The sequence below is a fragment of the Hippocampus comes genome, unplaced genomic scaffold (assembly GCF_001891065.2).
Source record: "Hippocampus comes isolate QL1 unplaced genomic scaffold, H_comes_QL1_v1.1 scaffold315, whole genome shotgun sequence".
Lineage (NCBI taxonomy): Eukaryota > Metazoa > Chordata > Actinopteri > Syngnathiformes > Syngnathidae > Hippocampus > Hippocampus comes.
Window position 1 is genome coordinate 228608 of NW_017805539.1, and position 15247 is coordinate 243854.

The window sequence follows — 15247 nt, forward strand, 5'->3', positions numbered from 1 at the left end:
ACACTCATATTCTCGCACCGTATTTTTGTTTTTATCTTCAGTGTTTGAAGGCTAAAGCAGGAAACATAAAAAGCAACACATCCTTCCCCTCCCGTCCCCTTTTTGTGGTGACAAACCGGCGAGTCGAGACATAGACAGGCTCCAAACTATTTTGGTAAAGAAAAAAAATAATAATTTGCACAGCGAATGCAAGAATACAACTCATGTCAAAAGTAAATTAAAAAAGAGGAACGAATTGATCAAATGTAAAATAAATGTACAAAGTCATTAAACACCAACGCGACACGAGGGAATCAATGTTGAGTAAGTGTGGCTCGATCCCCATGAAGGAGCACAAGACGAGGGGCGAAACGGCAGTTCTTTGCTCAAACACGTTTCCACGCAACATTGCCTCAAATTCCTCAAATTCCGCATCGTCTATGCAAAAGCGGCACTGCTCTCCGGCTGGGCAGCAGATCCGTCGGCAAAGGGGGAAGGAAACTTGTCATTGGCGCAGTCACACTGCGCTGGAACGACCATTTTTGAGGCCTTGTCAGGAATCGATATAGGACGATATGAGAAAAATTTCACTTTAGTTGAGCGATTCCCATTTAGAGGACGGGCAGCGGCCAGTCCAGACATGTCAAGGAAATGTACCCTAATAGAAGCACAACCACTCTAAATTATTTAGAATCAGGCAAGGAGAAGATGGGGGGGGGGGGGGGGGGGGGGAGAGAGAGAGAGAGAGAGAGAGAGAGCATGAGTCAATAAAATAAAGCTTGGACACTTTCCACTTCCACTGAATGACTTTCTCTCCAAAATAGTCCACAAAGTGCAGTACATTTTAACTTACTCATCACTGTCATTTGTTTATTACAATTTTCCTGCCTCTGCATTATGTCGGAGTTATTTGCACCAAAACAAGTGTGGAATTCCCAAGTGTGACTTTCAATTGAAAGGGAGGAAAAAAAATAAATAAATGGACCAACAGCTTTTAGTTCCATACAGGAACGTACATTTTATTCCAAATCAAAGCACTAGGAAACAAACATTAAATATTTTATTGCATTGCAAAAAAGTGGGGGAAAATATGGAATATGAAGTTGTGAGTATTTAGCTCGATAAGCACCGCTTCGCATCTGAACTGAATAAAAAAAGTCAGCCTCGTCATTGTTTGGTGCAGATACAACATAAATGTGGTGCAGCTTTTGTTTTTGTTCAATAAAAACTTCATAAAAATGCACTACAAAGCTACACGAGGACTATACTGCACTTCATGACAGTCAAGTCAGTCAGTTTTTGCCACATTTTTTTTTTTTTTTTTTTTGCTTCAGTTCAATGCACATTGTTCTGCCCCTCCTGGTTTGTCCACCTTGGTGCAGTAAAATACAAACAGTTAAGAGGCAACTTTCACAAAGCGCACCGGGTGCTGCGCTACGACGCGAGTAGACCTGATATTCTTTTGCGGACTGAGAATGATATGCAGGGCGTCACCTCAAACACAACAGAATTTTCAGCGAGTTGATATTTTTTTCCCCCCAAAAAATAAATTAATTAAAAAGTCGAGTTAGTTCTTGCACTTCATGTTGGTTTCTTGGTCAGCAGTTTTGTGCCGTCCTTGAATGGTAATTTTTATGCAAGAGAGCCGTCTGCATCAGGGGAAAAAAAAAATAAGAGCGTGTGGTTATTTTGTCGTTTGCATCAAACTCGGTTGTAGAGTTCGGATCGTGGTTCTTTTACACATGCCCTGAAATCTATATTGTCAAAAAGAAATAGACTAAATGGTGAAGTTGGCCGTGGGGCAAGGCTGTTTAAACGTGGTGAAACTAAAGTCACAGATAGAGGAGTAACGCTTGCAGACGTCATTTCATTGCAGATGACTTCAAGTCTGCATCTGGTTATGCATTGTGATGTTTAGAATATAACCTGAATGTATTTATTAATGCTGTATTGCATTACAGCAGTGCAACTTTTGTCCTTCCCTTTCAGCGACGTTCCCTTCACCTTCTCGCTTCTCTCCATTGCCTCTTCCACTTTACTCCCCCCCCGCACTCCTCCTCAGTCTCTGTGTTTATCTAAGCACTTTCACGGTCACTGCGCTGGAATCCCAAGAGCCCAAACCGGCCCTTCGCCCTCCATCCATCGCAGCCGTTGCACGCTTCTTTCTGCGTCTCCATCTTTCTCGTCACAACTCTTAGGCGTCATCGTGGACCGCACATTCCGGGTGCGGAAGGTCGCTCGGATTGGCCCCCTCGAGGCGCACAGCTTTGTCCTGTTCTAGTCACGCACAGCTGCCCACCGCGGCCCCATGACACACCGATAGTATAGTTGATGCGATACAGGAACAAAGAGTTTGTTGGCAACATGTTGGATGATTTAAAGCAACGACAATTGAAAAAAAAAAATTGACTGATTATTTGTAGTTTTTTTTTAAACATTTACATGTATTTTTTCATATTTACAATAATTGATATATATTTTTTAAAATGTCCATTTAAAAAAAAAATTCCGAATTTCTTTACATTTTTGATCGGAATTTCAACCATTTCTCTTTCGAATAATGCCGAATTGGCATTATACACCCTTTCTTTTACGACATTAATTCATTTTTAGGAAATGTCATGATTATGACCTTGATGCGCTGACTAGCTGGGAGAAACCATGTGCCTTCTTGACTCAAATTAAATATGATTAAATTATAAATATATTATATATATATATATATATAATATAAACAGTGTGGGACAAATAAAAGATATCTTATCTTATCTTATCTTAAAGTTTCATGCTTTATAAAAGCCTACGGAGCTCTAAAAAAAAAAAAAAAAAAAAAAAAAAAAAATCGAATGGGATTTGTCCACACATTTTTTTTGTGTCAACATTTTTACAGTGTGTCACTGGGCCGGCAAGGCCGGCAAGGTTAGTATTCAGTATCAAGTATGTAACATCCCATAATGCAATAAAGTGTTATGGGGATGTGATTAGGTTGTAATCATTTTGTTCAAATTTATAATTAAAAAGACTTTTAAAACATGTTTTATACCATATTGACTTGATAAATTAAAAAAAAGGAAACATGAACAGAAGAAAAGAAAACAAACAAAACAGAATTAATAATCATTTAAAAATACAACAACAGTCTTCATCTCAAACTTGAATTAAAATGTTGGTGAAATAAATACGTACATTTATCCATCAAACCAACAACATTCCTGGAAGCAAAACAATGGATTTCCAGTATTTTACAGATGATCAGCAACCGGATAAAAACCCCAGCAAAGGCTAACCGAGACCTTAGCGGCTTTGAAATGATGGCAAAACATTGCATTTTCACCGCTAAACATGGTCTCAGCTGGTCAAAATGAAGGGGTCCCGGCAGGTGGGACCTCGAAAAATAGGTGATCCACTGTCACCATGGCAACAATAGACATGCCATTCACCTCATTACAAGCCAGCGTACCTGCAGAAAAATGATGTTGGAGCTCATATTTTGAGGTTAAATGCTACATTTTGTTGCTCTAGCTCGATGCTATTCTCTGCCCCTGAGCATCGATAAAAGGCCAATGCACTTCCACAACTGATGGAGGCTTGCGACACAATAGTGGACAGGAGGGGGCGGGGGGGGCTCATGGGTTGGGGGTGGGGCGTCAAAGCATTGAGGAAGGAAACGGTGAGGGTCAAGGGGAGCCATGCAGACACCCGCCCCACGTAGCGCTAAAGCGGGATTATGTGATTAAAGATGACTGGCTGCTTCTTTAAGTAATGAACCATGATGACCCAAAATTACAAGATTAACACAGAAGGTTCACTATTCGTGTGTATGCATTTTTTTTTTTTTGGCCACTGGAAATCTACTCTGGAGAGGAGAAAAAAAAAAAATAATCGTACAGAAAAAAAGGACATGAAAAATCATGTTCAGGGATCTTGCTCTAAATGCAACACGAGGTGAAGTGGGTCTTGTGTTCCTTGTCACTGGATGTATTTTTAGTATGACACACACACACACACACACACACACACACACACACACACGTATACAGTATGCTTTTGTAGTTTTGGAAGCAGGCGGCGTACAAGGAGTCCATTTTCAGTTGAATAGAGGAGCAATGAGATTCATGAGTTCTTTTGCCGCCGAGTTGGCACAAGGCTATTTTCCCTTTTAAAAAATACCGCCGCCGCTCGAAACACTGTCTATTACAAACGGTGGCACTTTGCTCAGACAACAAACGCGTACTCACTTTGGACGGCACCTTATCGAAAAATGAAAAACAATAAAGAAGTAAAAAGACATGCATGGGAAATGCACTCGAACATTATTCAGAAATATCCACTCTGAGAAGTTTCTTCCTATTTCCTTTTAGACTGCGGGAAATTTCAGAATGAGGTATTTATACAGCAATTTTTTTTGTGCAGCATGTTTGATTATCCATCATGGAAAAAAAAAGTGCATTTTTAAAACAATGAAGCACAATTTGAGTTACACTTCAAAATCCCATGTCGCTTGGAGTTTAGACTTATCTCGAAGATTGGAGTGATTGCACAATAGTATACAGTCAAAGCAGATCATTGTTACAGGTAGCTGCAGTTTCCATCGCAAGCTATGGATTCCACATTTACATGGAAAAAACAAAGCGCAAAGATCGATCACATTCAAATTATGTTGGGCACAAAAGCGTGATTTCATAGCGATTTTGCAAACTTAATAAATACACAGAGAATTACGGAGACCCAAAGGTGATACGGCGGAAGAAAAAAATAATTGCGTTCACTGTGTTTCATTTCGGTTGCAGGTAAAACACTGCATTACCTCACAACAATTTAATTGCGGGGGAACACAACGATCGTGAGGGGGACACAAAGTTTTTTGAGAAGGAACACTAAGTCTTATTTTTTTTTTTCTCTTCCATGTCATCTTAGGGGCTCTGTACATAATTGACGGTAATAAGTTGTGTAAATCTGTCAGACAGTTCATAAAGCTCGCTTTTAACCCCAATACCCCCCCCCCCCCCATCTGTAAAGTAATTCACCGTTTAGATCAGGGGTCACAACCTTTTTGAAACTGGGAGCTAATAATGGGCAGCACTGATTACTGCGAAGGCCTTCCAATTTTGATGCACACTGATGACATAAATGGGCTCATATTACTGTACCTTCAATCATTTTGTAATTTTTTTCATACATTGGGTGCACCGTGGTATAAGACGCAATCTACAATGCATCCACTAGATGGAGCTACGCTCAAGGAAATGCTAACAGAACGATCAGATGTCAGTAAAACTTATTTAATAAAGCAGCGACACAGTTCACTTAACCAACAGCAAGTTATAACATTGACTCATTAACGTTAACTCGTGTTCAACTGCGTAACCGATCGCCTTAAGTTTGAACTCTGCGATGTAAGCATGTCTCTCGCAAGCAGCCATTTAGGGGTCGCAATATTACCGTAATGACCATAAACAAGGCGCATCGGATTTTAAGGCGCGCTGTGAGCTTTTAAGAAAATGGAAGGCTTTTAGGTGCGCCTTTTAGTGCAGAAAATATGGTATTTGATTAAGAATTGCTATTCATTCAAGTGAAAACCGATCAGGCTTTCCTCACAATAATTAGGCAAGAGATAAAAATAGATATGCAAAACTTCATTCCTCGAACTCTCAGAAAGCGTTGACATTTTCAAATGATTACTTTGACGACATTCCTGGGAAATCACAATGTCCCCTCTCGATGAGCTATTTTTGGAGCAGCCCATGTGGCCCTTGGGGTCTACGTGGTGCCCGCGTGCAACACGTTGGTGAGCCCTGGTTTAGGTATGCAGAATAATGGACAGCCAGATTGTTTTTTTTTTTTTCTTTTTTTAATAGTTTTGTCGATTTGTTTTTCCCAGCAAATGTGGCAAAATAGAACGCACGACACGACTGCAACCAGAACATCATTACGCATTGGGCTATATGAGCTCCGATCAAGCTTGTTTTATATTGTACGTTACCCTGTTCCAACACACCTGATTCAACGCTTTGATCGTGTAGAAGGCCGCTCGACCAACTATCAATTATACTTTCATCGAAAAATATTGGTATACAAACACCAGGTAGTGTCACATGCACCTTGACTTCCCTCTATTGTCAGAGTGCGTGCGTTTAGCCAGGACAATGGCGCCATTGGCTAAGCGCATCTTAGTGCCACACCTTCAGATGAGCAGTGTGTGTGTGTGTGTGTGTGTGTGTGTGTTGCAGGAGTGGGGCAGAGGGGTCTACTCCCTACGCCCGTTGCTGACAGTGAAAATAATGGCGGCTGACATCCTTTCTTGCCTCTTTGGCTCTCACCTCATCGCCGCGTCGCCGCTCCCAGGGGCCCCCTCGAGCCCGTTTGGGCACATGAAATTTGTTGACTTCTTCCCTACCGTCCTTATCGCATTGGCCATCCTTCTCCACCGCGTGAATGTTTTTATTTTTTATTTTTTACTCGCTGGCAGAGCCCCCACCTGTGTGTACTCGTACGTGCGGGGCGGGTGTGAGTTTGCATTGGAATGGAGTGTAGAGCAGAGTGTCACTGCTCTGACTCGATAAGAACATTTGCAAATTGTTTCCTGGTAAGTTCACACGAACCAGGTTTGTATTACGTAATATCGGTCATGTGATTGATCTGGAGATAATAGTGTTCATGACTTATAAATGGAAGTATTATTGAGTGCACCTGGAAAAGTTTGCTGTGTGTCAAACATGCAATACTTGCATATATTCCGAAGACGCATGCCCTTTCAAAAAAATAAAATAAATAAAAAAAGACACCATCACCAAAAACAAAGCAAAAACAGATTTTATATCATGAAAGCTATTTTGTTTGTCTTCATTTCGGAAAAAAAAATCTTGCATTAGCTTGCATTAGATTGTGCAAGTATACCTGAAGAAATGGTCGGTGTATGCAAAAATGCAAATATCCACAAACTAAGAATTTATGACCATTTAAGGTAACAGAAGCCGTGACAGGAAAATGTGACTTCCAAGTAAACTCATTGTTGCATTTTGTACTTAAGATTTTACTTCCATATGGGAGAAAACCATGTTCGATTGTGTAATGTGATGTTTGGTCCAAAGTGTAACTGCAAAAACACCAACATGCTTGACAGTATGCAATATATTTTTTTCTCCATCCGAGCACTCTGACACAAGCATGATGGCAAACAAGTCTCAGTGTGGTAAAATCATTCTGGTCCCTGCGACACTTTTGCGCTGTGCCTGGGTCGATACTAATTTAATTTCTGTCTCGGAAAAGTCTTGGGTCGCTTTTCGACAGGACCTCTGAGCCCAGCCAACGAGGCGCAAGCGTGACGGAGTGAAAATTCTTAGGGGGGGGAAGCACACATACGCACAAACACACACACACCATGGCTCAAAACATAGTGCCATGTTACATCAAAGCTGCACTTGATTGGGTTTCCGTATTCGCGCGCCAAATCCTAATTGTGCTCGTGTTAGCCGGAAAGGAATACGCGGCCGGTGTCACCCATCTAACAATGGCGCCTCATTGTGTGTGCAATGAATGAATGCTCACAAACGGAACTCAATCACAACCTCCTCTTACGCCCGCCCCGTCGCACACAAACAGTGCCGCGGCCATTTTAGACCAAAGAGCCACACGAGGTGCCAACTCGAGCTGGATTTACAGAGCGTGTCTCAAGCTGATCTTTCATAGCATGGATGTAGCTTAACTTCCTATTGCTGTCGTCATACTGCACTAGTAGAGACCCAATAAATGGTGACTCTACCGGTTTGAGCCAAAAGTGCATTTCAAGGCTCAAAATATTCGCACTGCTGTTTGTCAAGTGAATGATTCAATATCTATTATACCCCTGTAACAGTCAATTGCCAAAAAGCTCCACTGGGCTGCGTCGCTCATGTCACGCACCGTAGGTAGCCGGAGGTTGAGGCACAAGTTAGCACTACCTGCGCTCCACCAGCTAGCTAGCAACGAATTTCAGATGGCTACTGCTGCAGCTGAACACGTTGCTCTGAAGTCAGTAATTAGCACTTCGGTGGTGGCGAATAAGCTACAATCCTGATGAGAATTATTCTGAGAAAGGGAGGGCCCATGCTAATTGCTAAGCTAACCTAAGAATTACACAGTGAGCATATTTAACGCCAAAATTAAAAGTGCTTGAATAATTGAGTCCACTTTTCGCAGATGTTTGGCTGGAACCGCGTTAAAGAGGAGAATGAACAGCAAAATAGGAAGCGTCCGGACTCTGGAGAGAAAAATCTACTCAGTAAACACAACCCGAACTAGAAATAAATTATGTTATGCTCTGCCGTAGGTCAGCCACGAAGAGTGGCCTACAAGGTTAACTATCAACACAGAAAGCACAATCTGACTAGAGTGATTCATTAGCTTTGAATTAAGAGGTGATTTACCAGTACTTCAGTTTGATGTAAAGGATAAAAAAACATCTTGGTACTTGGTACTTTTACATGTCCATGTATGCCCAGTTTAACTCGTAATGGGCTTTTGATTTTCGTTTCGGCAAGCTTGACAGTAACTATCATCTCTTTTGACACACACAACCTTTCCGATTATACCCCCGTAACAAGTCTTGTTTTTCTGCTTCAATTGCAGCAATTATTTGTTCAATGAAATAGGAATCCTAACGCTGCATTCCGGCCAAATGTAATAATTTGCTTGAGTAGAAGGCAGAAGGGTGTGTGTGGGGCGGGGGGAAGCACAAGAAATTGGCAGGAGGAGATGTCATTGCGCAATCTGCAATCCAAGAGGATCAAAACCTTGCCAAGACTCTCCCTTCTCTTAATTCTTTAGTCACACCTTAACGAGCTGAAACAAGACAATGACCTAGATAGGTGAGATGCTGGCACAGCCGTTTGTTGATCTTGATTTAGCCACGCAACAATGGCACAAAGGGAAGGTTTGTTTGTTTTCACACACACTCAAATCCAGTATCACTATCACACCCTGTGACCTGAAGACTACCAGTATGGCGCTCAGTCGAGAGCAGAACCTCTGCCAAGGCCAAAGATTAAGACCAACCTCTTCCGTGGGGTGACCAGACATCCTCTTTTTCCAGGACGAGGGATTTAATAAACTCAGCATATATTCTTTAATCAAGGACTTGCATTTCTGTTCATGTCCTGATTGGACATTCTGATAGGAGTCACTAGCCGGCTTTTCTGTCACTACGAAAACAATAATTGGACGGTCTACAATATATAAGATAAAATGTAATTGCAACAAAATACGGCAAGCCAAACAACAACAGCCTCCCTTCATTCCAAACTGTAATCACACTCCCATCTCTCGTCCGGCGGGCCACATGCAGAGGTGGCCTCAATTTGCAGACCAAGACAATGCAACACAAACCACTACAATCAGATCTCGTCTTTGTTTTCCCCAAAGCTCAACCACCCACGGTGTGCCAGCACAGATAACGCATTGAGTGCAGCGACCACAAAACACACCAGGCACATTTAGCAAAGGCAGATAAGATGCACCATCGGGCTGGCTGAAATGTATTTCAGGGACGGCCACAATAAAGCATGGATGCAACTCTGTGTCTGTGTGTGTGAGAGAGAGAGAGAGAGAGAGAGAGAGAGAGAGACTGTGAGTGTGCATGTGTGTGGAGGGACTGTGCTAAGGAAGACTGGGAGTAAAGTAGTAATTACCTCACCGTAGGTATCTCGATGATAGTTCATCCAGGTTCTGTATTAATCATTTATCAGGGGAATACAGACATTTACACTCACACAGCCTGTGATGCAATCGTCGAAAAAGACTCATTTGCATGTATGCACGCGCGTGCGCACACACACACACACACACACACACACACACACACACACACACACACACACGCGCGCAACTGGAGGATGAGCTCGCAGGCAGACCCTTGAGTAAAGAAAAATGTAAAGTGAATACAAAAAGTCGACACAACCCTGTTCAAATGTCTGGTTTTTGTGATGTTAAAAAAAAACAAAAACAAAAAAAAAACAAGATAAATCATTCTAAAACTTTTACCACCCTTTATATGGCCATAACAAAGACACTTGATTGGGAAAAAAAAAACCCTAAGATGAAAACTGAGGGCCTTGTCATGGTAGAGGGGAAAAAATGAACAGCCCCAAAGAGCAGTCAGTGTTGGCACAAAGGCAACTGGCTTTTGCTTGGATGCAAAGAAATGGATCGGAAAAGCATACTACAATGTTTTTTGTTGTTGTTGTTGTTGTTTTTTAAACAGTTCATCAGAGGCACTTCAAATGGTGCTTTTATCATTAACTTGAACGTAATGAGTCAATTCCAGCAGACTTGTTTTCAGGTTTCATTTTCTGAGGCCCTCTTCAAAAGATTTCATTTGTGTTCCTTGTTGAGTTGCACAGGTTATCGACTGCATTAATGCTGGAGGTTGGGAAATAAATTTCGAAATATTTTTTTTCAATTGACAAAAACCTGGCATTTGAACAAGGCTGTGTGCGTGTGTGTTTATTTAAAGCAGCCAAAACATTTCAAACTGCTCCGTGTGATGCACGTTTGATGGGCATTAACACTTACAACTTAAAGTAATTTTATATTGCTTCCAGCATTACAGGGCACTATATTCTCCCCTTTTGATTTGAATTCTAAAATACTTCAAAGCAACTGAGCCGAAATGATCATATTGTGAAATGAATCCATCTGACAGTGTCCATCAATCATCATTAGATCACATTAGACTGAGCAGGTGTACTTCATGTATATAAATCTCGATGAAAGGTCAACCATCCCCCCCTCCGATAATATGCGACAGCGGCACAGCCCTTCTTTGCACGTGCGTACAGGATGTGATTTAGTTTGGTATTTAAAGCGGCTCACTCACACAGGAAGGGAAATGATGCATGCGTTTACGCATTTAATTAGACACTGGAAGGCTAATGAGGTGTGCTTTTCAATAAAGAAATGGGAGCAGCCTCCTCGACTGCGGGCCCAAGTTTGCTGTCAAGGCAGGAGACGAGGGAGGAGGAAAATGAGGTGCAAGGCTTTGGCACGTATTCCCCCTCGGAAGAACGCTTTTGTCTCCAATTAGGAAGCTGCTGATCCGAAGCTTTACGAGCAGGACCTGGGCAGGAGGGGGATTTGAAGACAAGTAGCAGTTCAGGTGACACCAGGGTTAGTCGGGGGTTGGGGAGACGAATTTGTTCATCACCTTGCTTGAACCAAAAAATACAAACCGCTATGGACCACTTCCATAACACTGGGCTTATAATATTATACTAACCTTTAACTGCTCCAGGAAGTCGGAAAATAATCTCTCTTCTAATAAAGGAACAATCAGCGTGAGAGAAAAAGCGGCTATAAAATCGACGCTCGTAAACCTCGTTCATTAAATCGTAAAAAAAAAAAAAGGAGGCCTACGCTGAGTCTCACTGTTTCCCAGCTCCAATATTTCAATCAAGGGGGGTGGTGGGGGCGGGCTCAAACATGCGTCACTTTAAAGCATCTCCCCGCTTGGCTGCTTGTGCTTCATTAAAACCATAAATCCGGACAGTGACGGCCAAAGTTTTCCATCACGTGTTTAAAGAGACTGCAGTGGCTCCTGTGCCTGCCTTCAATATTAAGTGTGTAAAGCATCTTTTTTTTTTTTTTGCCTCTCTCTTTTTAATTGTTGCCTGCGGGCATAGCTATTATACTTTATAGAATGCATATTCCCCACTAAAATGCACTCCGCGGTGAACTAATTACTTTGCATCAACTCCCTCCGCAATGCATCTTTACAACTGAAATAACATTTTATTAATGTATTCCAAATAATTAATTAAACACAAAAAAAAAAAACTGAGTGTAAGCATGGGAAGGTCAGAGCTGACTAAATTGCAGGCAATGACTTTTAAAAATCATGTGTATAGTAACAAAGGGCATGGAAAAATTGCTTAGCTAATCGTTAAGAATTTGGTTGATGATGCGGAATTAATTGATTGTAGAATGAACTAACAGAGTGGGGTGCAGTACTTGGCTGCAACCATCAGAGGCGCACTTGATACATTTTCCACTGGTTTGTTGTCGAAAGAAACGCGGCATGACGGCAGTGAATTTTTAATCAAACATTGAAAGCCATTTACAATTAACAAAACATTTTTGGTCATGTCAAACAGAAATTAAAGTCTGTTTTTGGTCTCCATTGCCCTCGTGCGGCGATATTTGCCGATATTTGTCAACTTTGGGCATGTGAAGACCTTGGAATTTTTTTTTTTTTGTGATTAACGCATAGGACATATTTTAAAGATGTTTTTTGACTTGACTTCCTCTTTAAAATACAATTTGAGTGTACATTCAATAGCAGACAATACATGTAGGGTTGGTTCGCGGCCTTATGTTCCCTCAATGGTTCCCTGACACTCATGATGAAGCGGACCCGGACTCTTCCTCAGCTTGGTTGGAAGTTTTTTGAAAATAGGATATGGGGGGTGGGGAAAATGATTGAAGCTCAACTAATCACAGCTCATACATCCATCAGTGGGCAGGAGGGAGCTGTGAAGGATGAAAATGGCATATAGGAGGTGGGTGAAGAGGGTTGGGGTGGGGTGTAAATAGGACGGTAATGAAGAGTGAAGAGAGGGGAAAAAAAAAGAGAGCTGGTGAACCCTGCTTTTAACTCGGGGAGCGAGGAGAGAGCAGGGTCACTGGGAATGAGCCACCAGCACCACGGGAGGGTTGTTGGCCTTCTGCATGATGGCACTGTGATTTTGTGCCTGCCAAAAAACCTCTGACCATTCATGTCAGAATCACATGGGTCCAAAGAGGTCCTCAAGCCTCGCTGTGCCACATTGCTGCCAATTACACGAAACCCCACCACATTGGAAGCAATTTAAATGCCCGAAAGGTTTGTACACCTTCAACCAAAACATAGCAGACGCCTGTCTTGACTTTTTCGGAGGGATTTTTTTTTTTTTTTTTAATGCCAGCGATAGCCGATAAACATGAATTGGATTTAATTGCGACGTAGGAAAGCAACACACGTGACCGACTTATGCTTTTGCAATAAAAAATAAAAAAAATTAAACCTAACTTTTTTCCACCCTTAACTTGACCCATAACCTTTTCAACGTCATCGAAATTAAAATGTTAATCTTTCCAAGAGAAGTAAAAATAAGCAGCTGATGCTGCACAAGTGTGCACACCCATAATGAACCAACCGCATTCAAATTCATGCTAAACTGAAATCAGCACGCACATGCCAACATTTAAGGTGTCTCCAATGCAGTTCAGATGTTCTAGTAGGCTTTTCCTGATTTTTCTTTGCATTCTCGCAGAAATCGGACAGTTTCGTGCCAACGCTGACATGTATTTGAAACTCTTCAAATAATTCCCCCCCAGTTCCAACTGAAGAAACAAAAATGCCCCAAAGCATTGTGCTGCCACCATTATGCTTCACTTTAGGTATGGTGTTCTTTTGGTGATAAGGCGTGCGCCACAAACAACTTGAGGAACGATGGCCACACAGTTAAATTCACCATCACAATCTCTCTCAAACATGTCGGAAAATGTGTTTGAAATGATTGATCTTGTTCTCATTTTACATTACAAGAACCTGTCATTTGAACTGGAGTGTTTAGATTTTTTTTTTTTAATCCACGGATTGACTGGTGATCAGCACAGGTAGGCTGCCTCTAACCCCAGTTAAGATAAGCGCTTTAGATTTTTTGTGGGGTGGGGTGGGGAGGGGTATACTTGCATACTAATCACAAAGTTATGATAATAATGATCAACTGTATAGCTAGTAAATGTAATTCTGTTGACAACGGTTGTATTTCTCTTTCCATGACGTTTTATGACACAAATGTAAACAAATCAGACGTTCCCCTGAGCAAATGTGTCCCCACTTGTACGCGCACACCACTAATCTCAACCGTGACTGCCAAATTGACCTGCTCTACATATGCAATGAAGGCTCAGTGTTATTTCAGAACAACAGCCCTACTTCCACCTGCAGGTCCCCCACTTGCATCCATCCACCCATCCATTTTCTAATCCGCTTATCCTTTCGAGGGTCGCGGGTGTGCTGCAGCCTATCCCAGCTGTCTTCGGGCAGTAGGCGGAGTACACCCTGAACTGGTTGCCAGCCAATCGCAGGGCACGCATAGACGAACAACCATCCGCGCTCTCACACACACCTAGGGACAATTTAGAGTGCTCTATTAATCTGTCATGCATGCTTTTGGAATCTGCGAGGAAACCAGAGTACCCGGAGAAAACCCATACAGGCACGGGGACGGCATGCAAACTCCACACAGGAAAGCCGGAGCCGGAATCGAACTCTGCACCTCTGCACTGTGAGGCCAGCATGTTAACCGGTTGCCCAATGTGCCGTCCCCTCCCCCACATGCACCCTTCAATTATCTTTGCGAGGTGCACCTGGATCAGCAGGTGAGCCAAGTTTGACATTGCTAATGGTCCACCACCCCTCACACATGCACAGTCACAAGCTCCACTTTCCTTTTGTGCACACAGTTGAGGAAAAAAATAGAAAACATACATACATAAATAAATACTGGAAGACTCCATTATTGTTGTCAGGTTAAAAATGAACATTGCACAGGTAGGAGGGGAGTAAGAGGTGTGCTGCATGGCAGAGATTCCTTCAACTGACTCATTTATTTAGCTATTCCATAGGTTGTTGAGCAACAATGCAAGCTCAGACCAGCCAGGCTTGTACGAAGCTGATGACAGATAGTTGCACCTTACAGGCAACATCCTGCAATATGAATAAAAGCCTATGCATAAAAATAAGCAGGAATTGAGTTACCTGGTGTTGGTGGAGTTCCAGTACACTGCGTGTCTTTTGCTCACGACGGCTGAGATGATGTTTAAAAGTAAAAAAGTGCTTTTCCAAGCAGGGAGAGTGGCCGAGGTCCAAATGAGGGAGCCCATCACGCGCACGCCTCGCCGGGGCCACGCACGCAGCACTTGAGAAGTGTAAAAAAAAAAAAAAAACCCACACACCCGCAAAACAGGTGAGGAGACCGAACAACTTGACCAGTTAATAGTGAACGTGCGGCATTCTGCGAAAGGTGACTTGAGGGAGTCACTGAATGCTCGGAAGTTTCGTGCCTCTAAAATGAGGAGTCGTTGCTAGTTTATCCAAAATCGTCATTTTCGCACCAGCTCGCTTCCTTAAATAGCAAAAAGTTAAAAAGGTGAAGATTGTGGGGATGTGACAGAAGAAGGAGGTTTTGGCTCAGAAGTGGTTGCGCTGGGGAGGGGGGGGGAGGGTGGAGCCGCTAAGGTTAGAAGAGGC

At 42.3% G+C, this 15247-nt stretch overlaps 1 protein-coding gene across 2 annotated transcripts in view; it reads right to left on the reverse strand.

Annotated features, from left to right (window-relative positions):
• The window catches only part of efna4 (ephrin A4), a 31423-nt gene extending 16227 nt beyond the window's left edge, over positions 1–15196 (reverse strand). Inside the window, exon 1 of one of the 2 annotated variants that reach the window (XM_019878570.1) lies at positions 14756–15196. In XM_019878570.1, coding sequence (XP_019734129.1) covers positions 14756–14880 — 125 coding nt within the window. In that variant the 5' untranslated portion in view covers positions 14881–15196. Of the gene's footprint in view, positions 1–6299; positions 6770–14755 lie in introns of those variants that run through there. The other variant, XM_019878571.1, reaches the window with a different exon arrangement.
• Between the last annotated feature and the right edge of the window lie 51 nt (positions 15197–15247).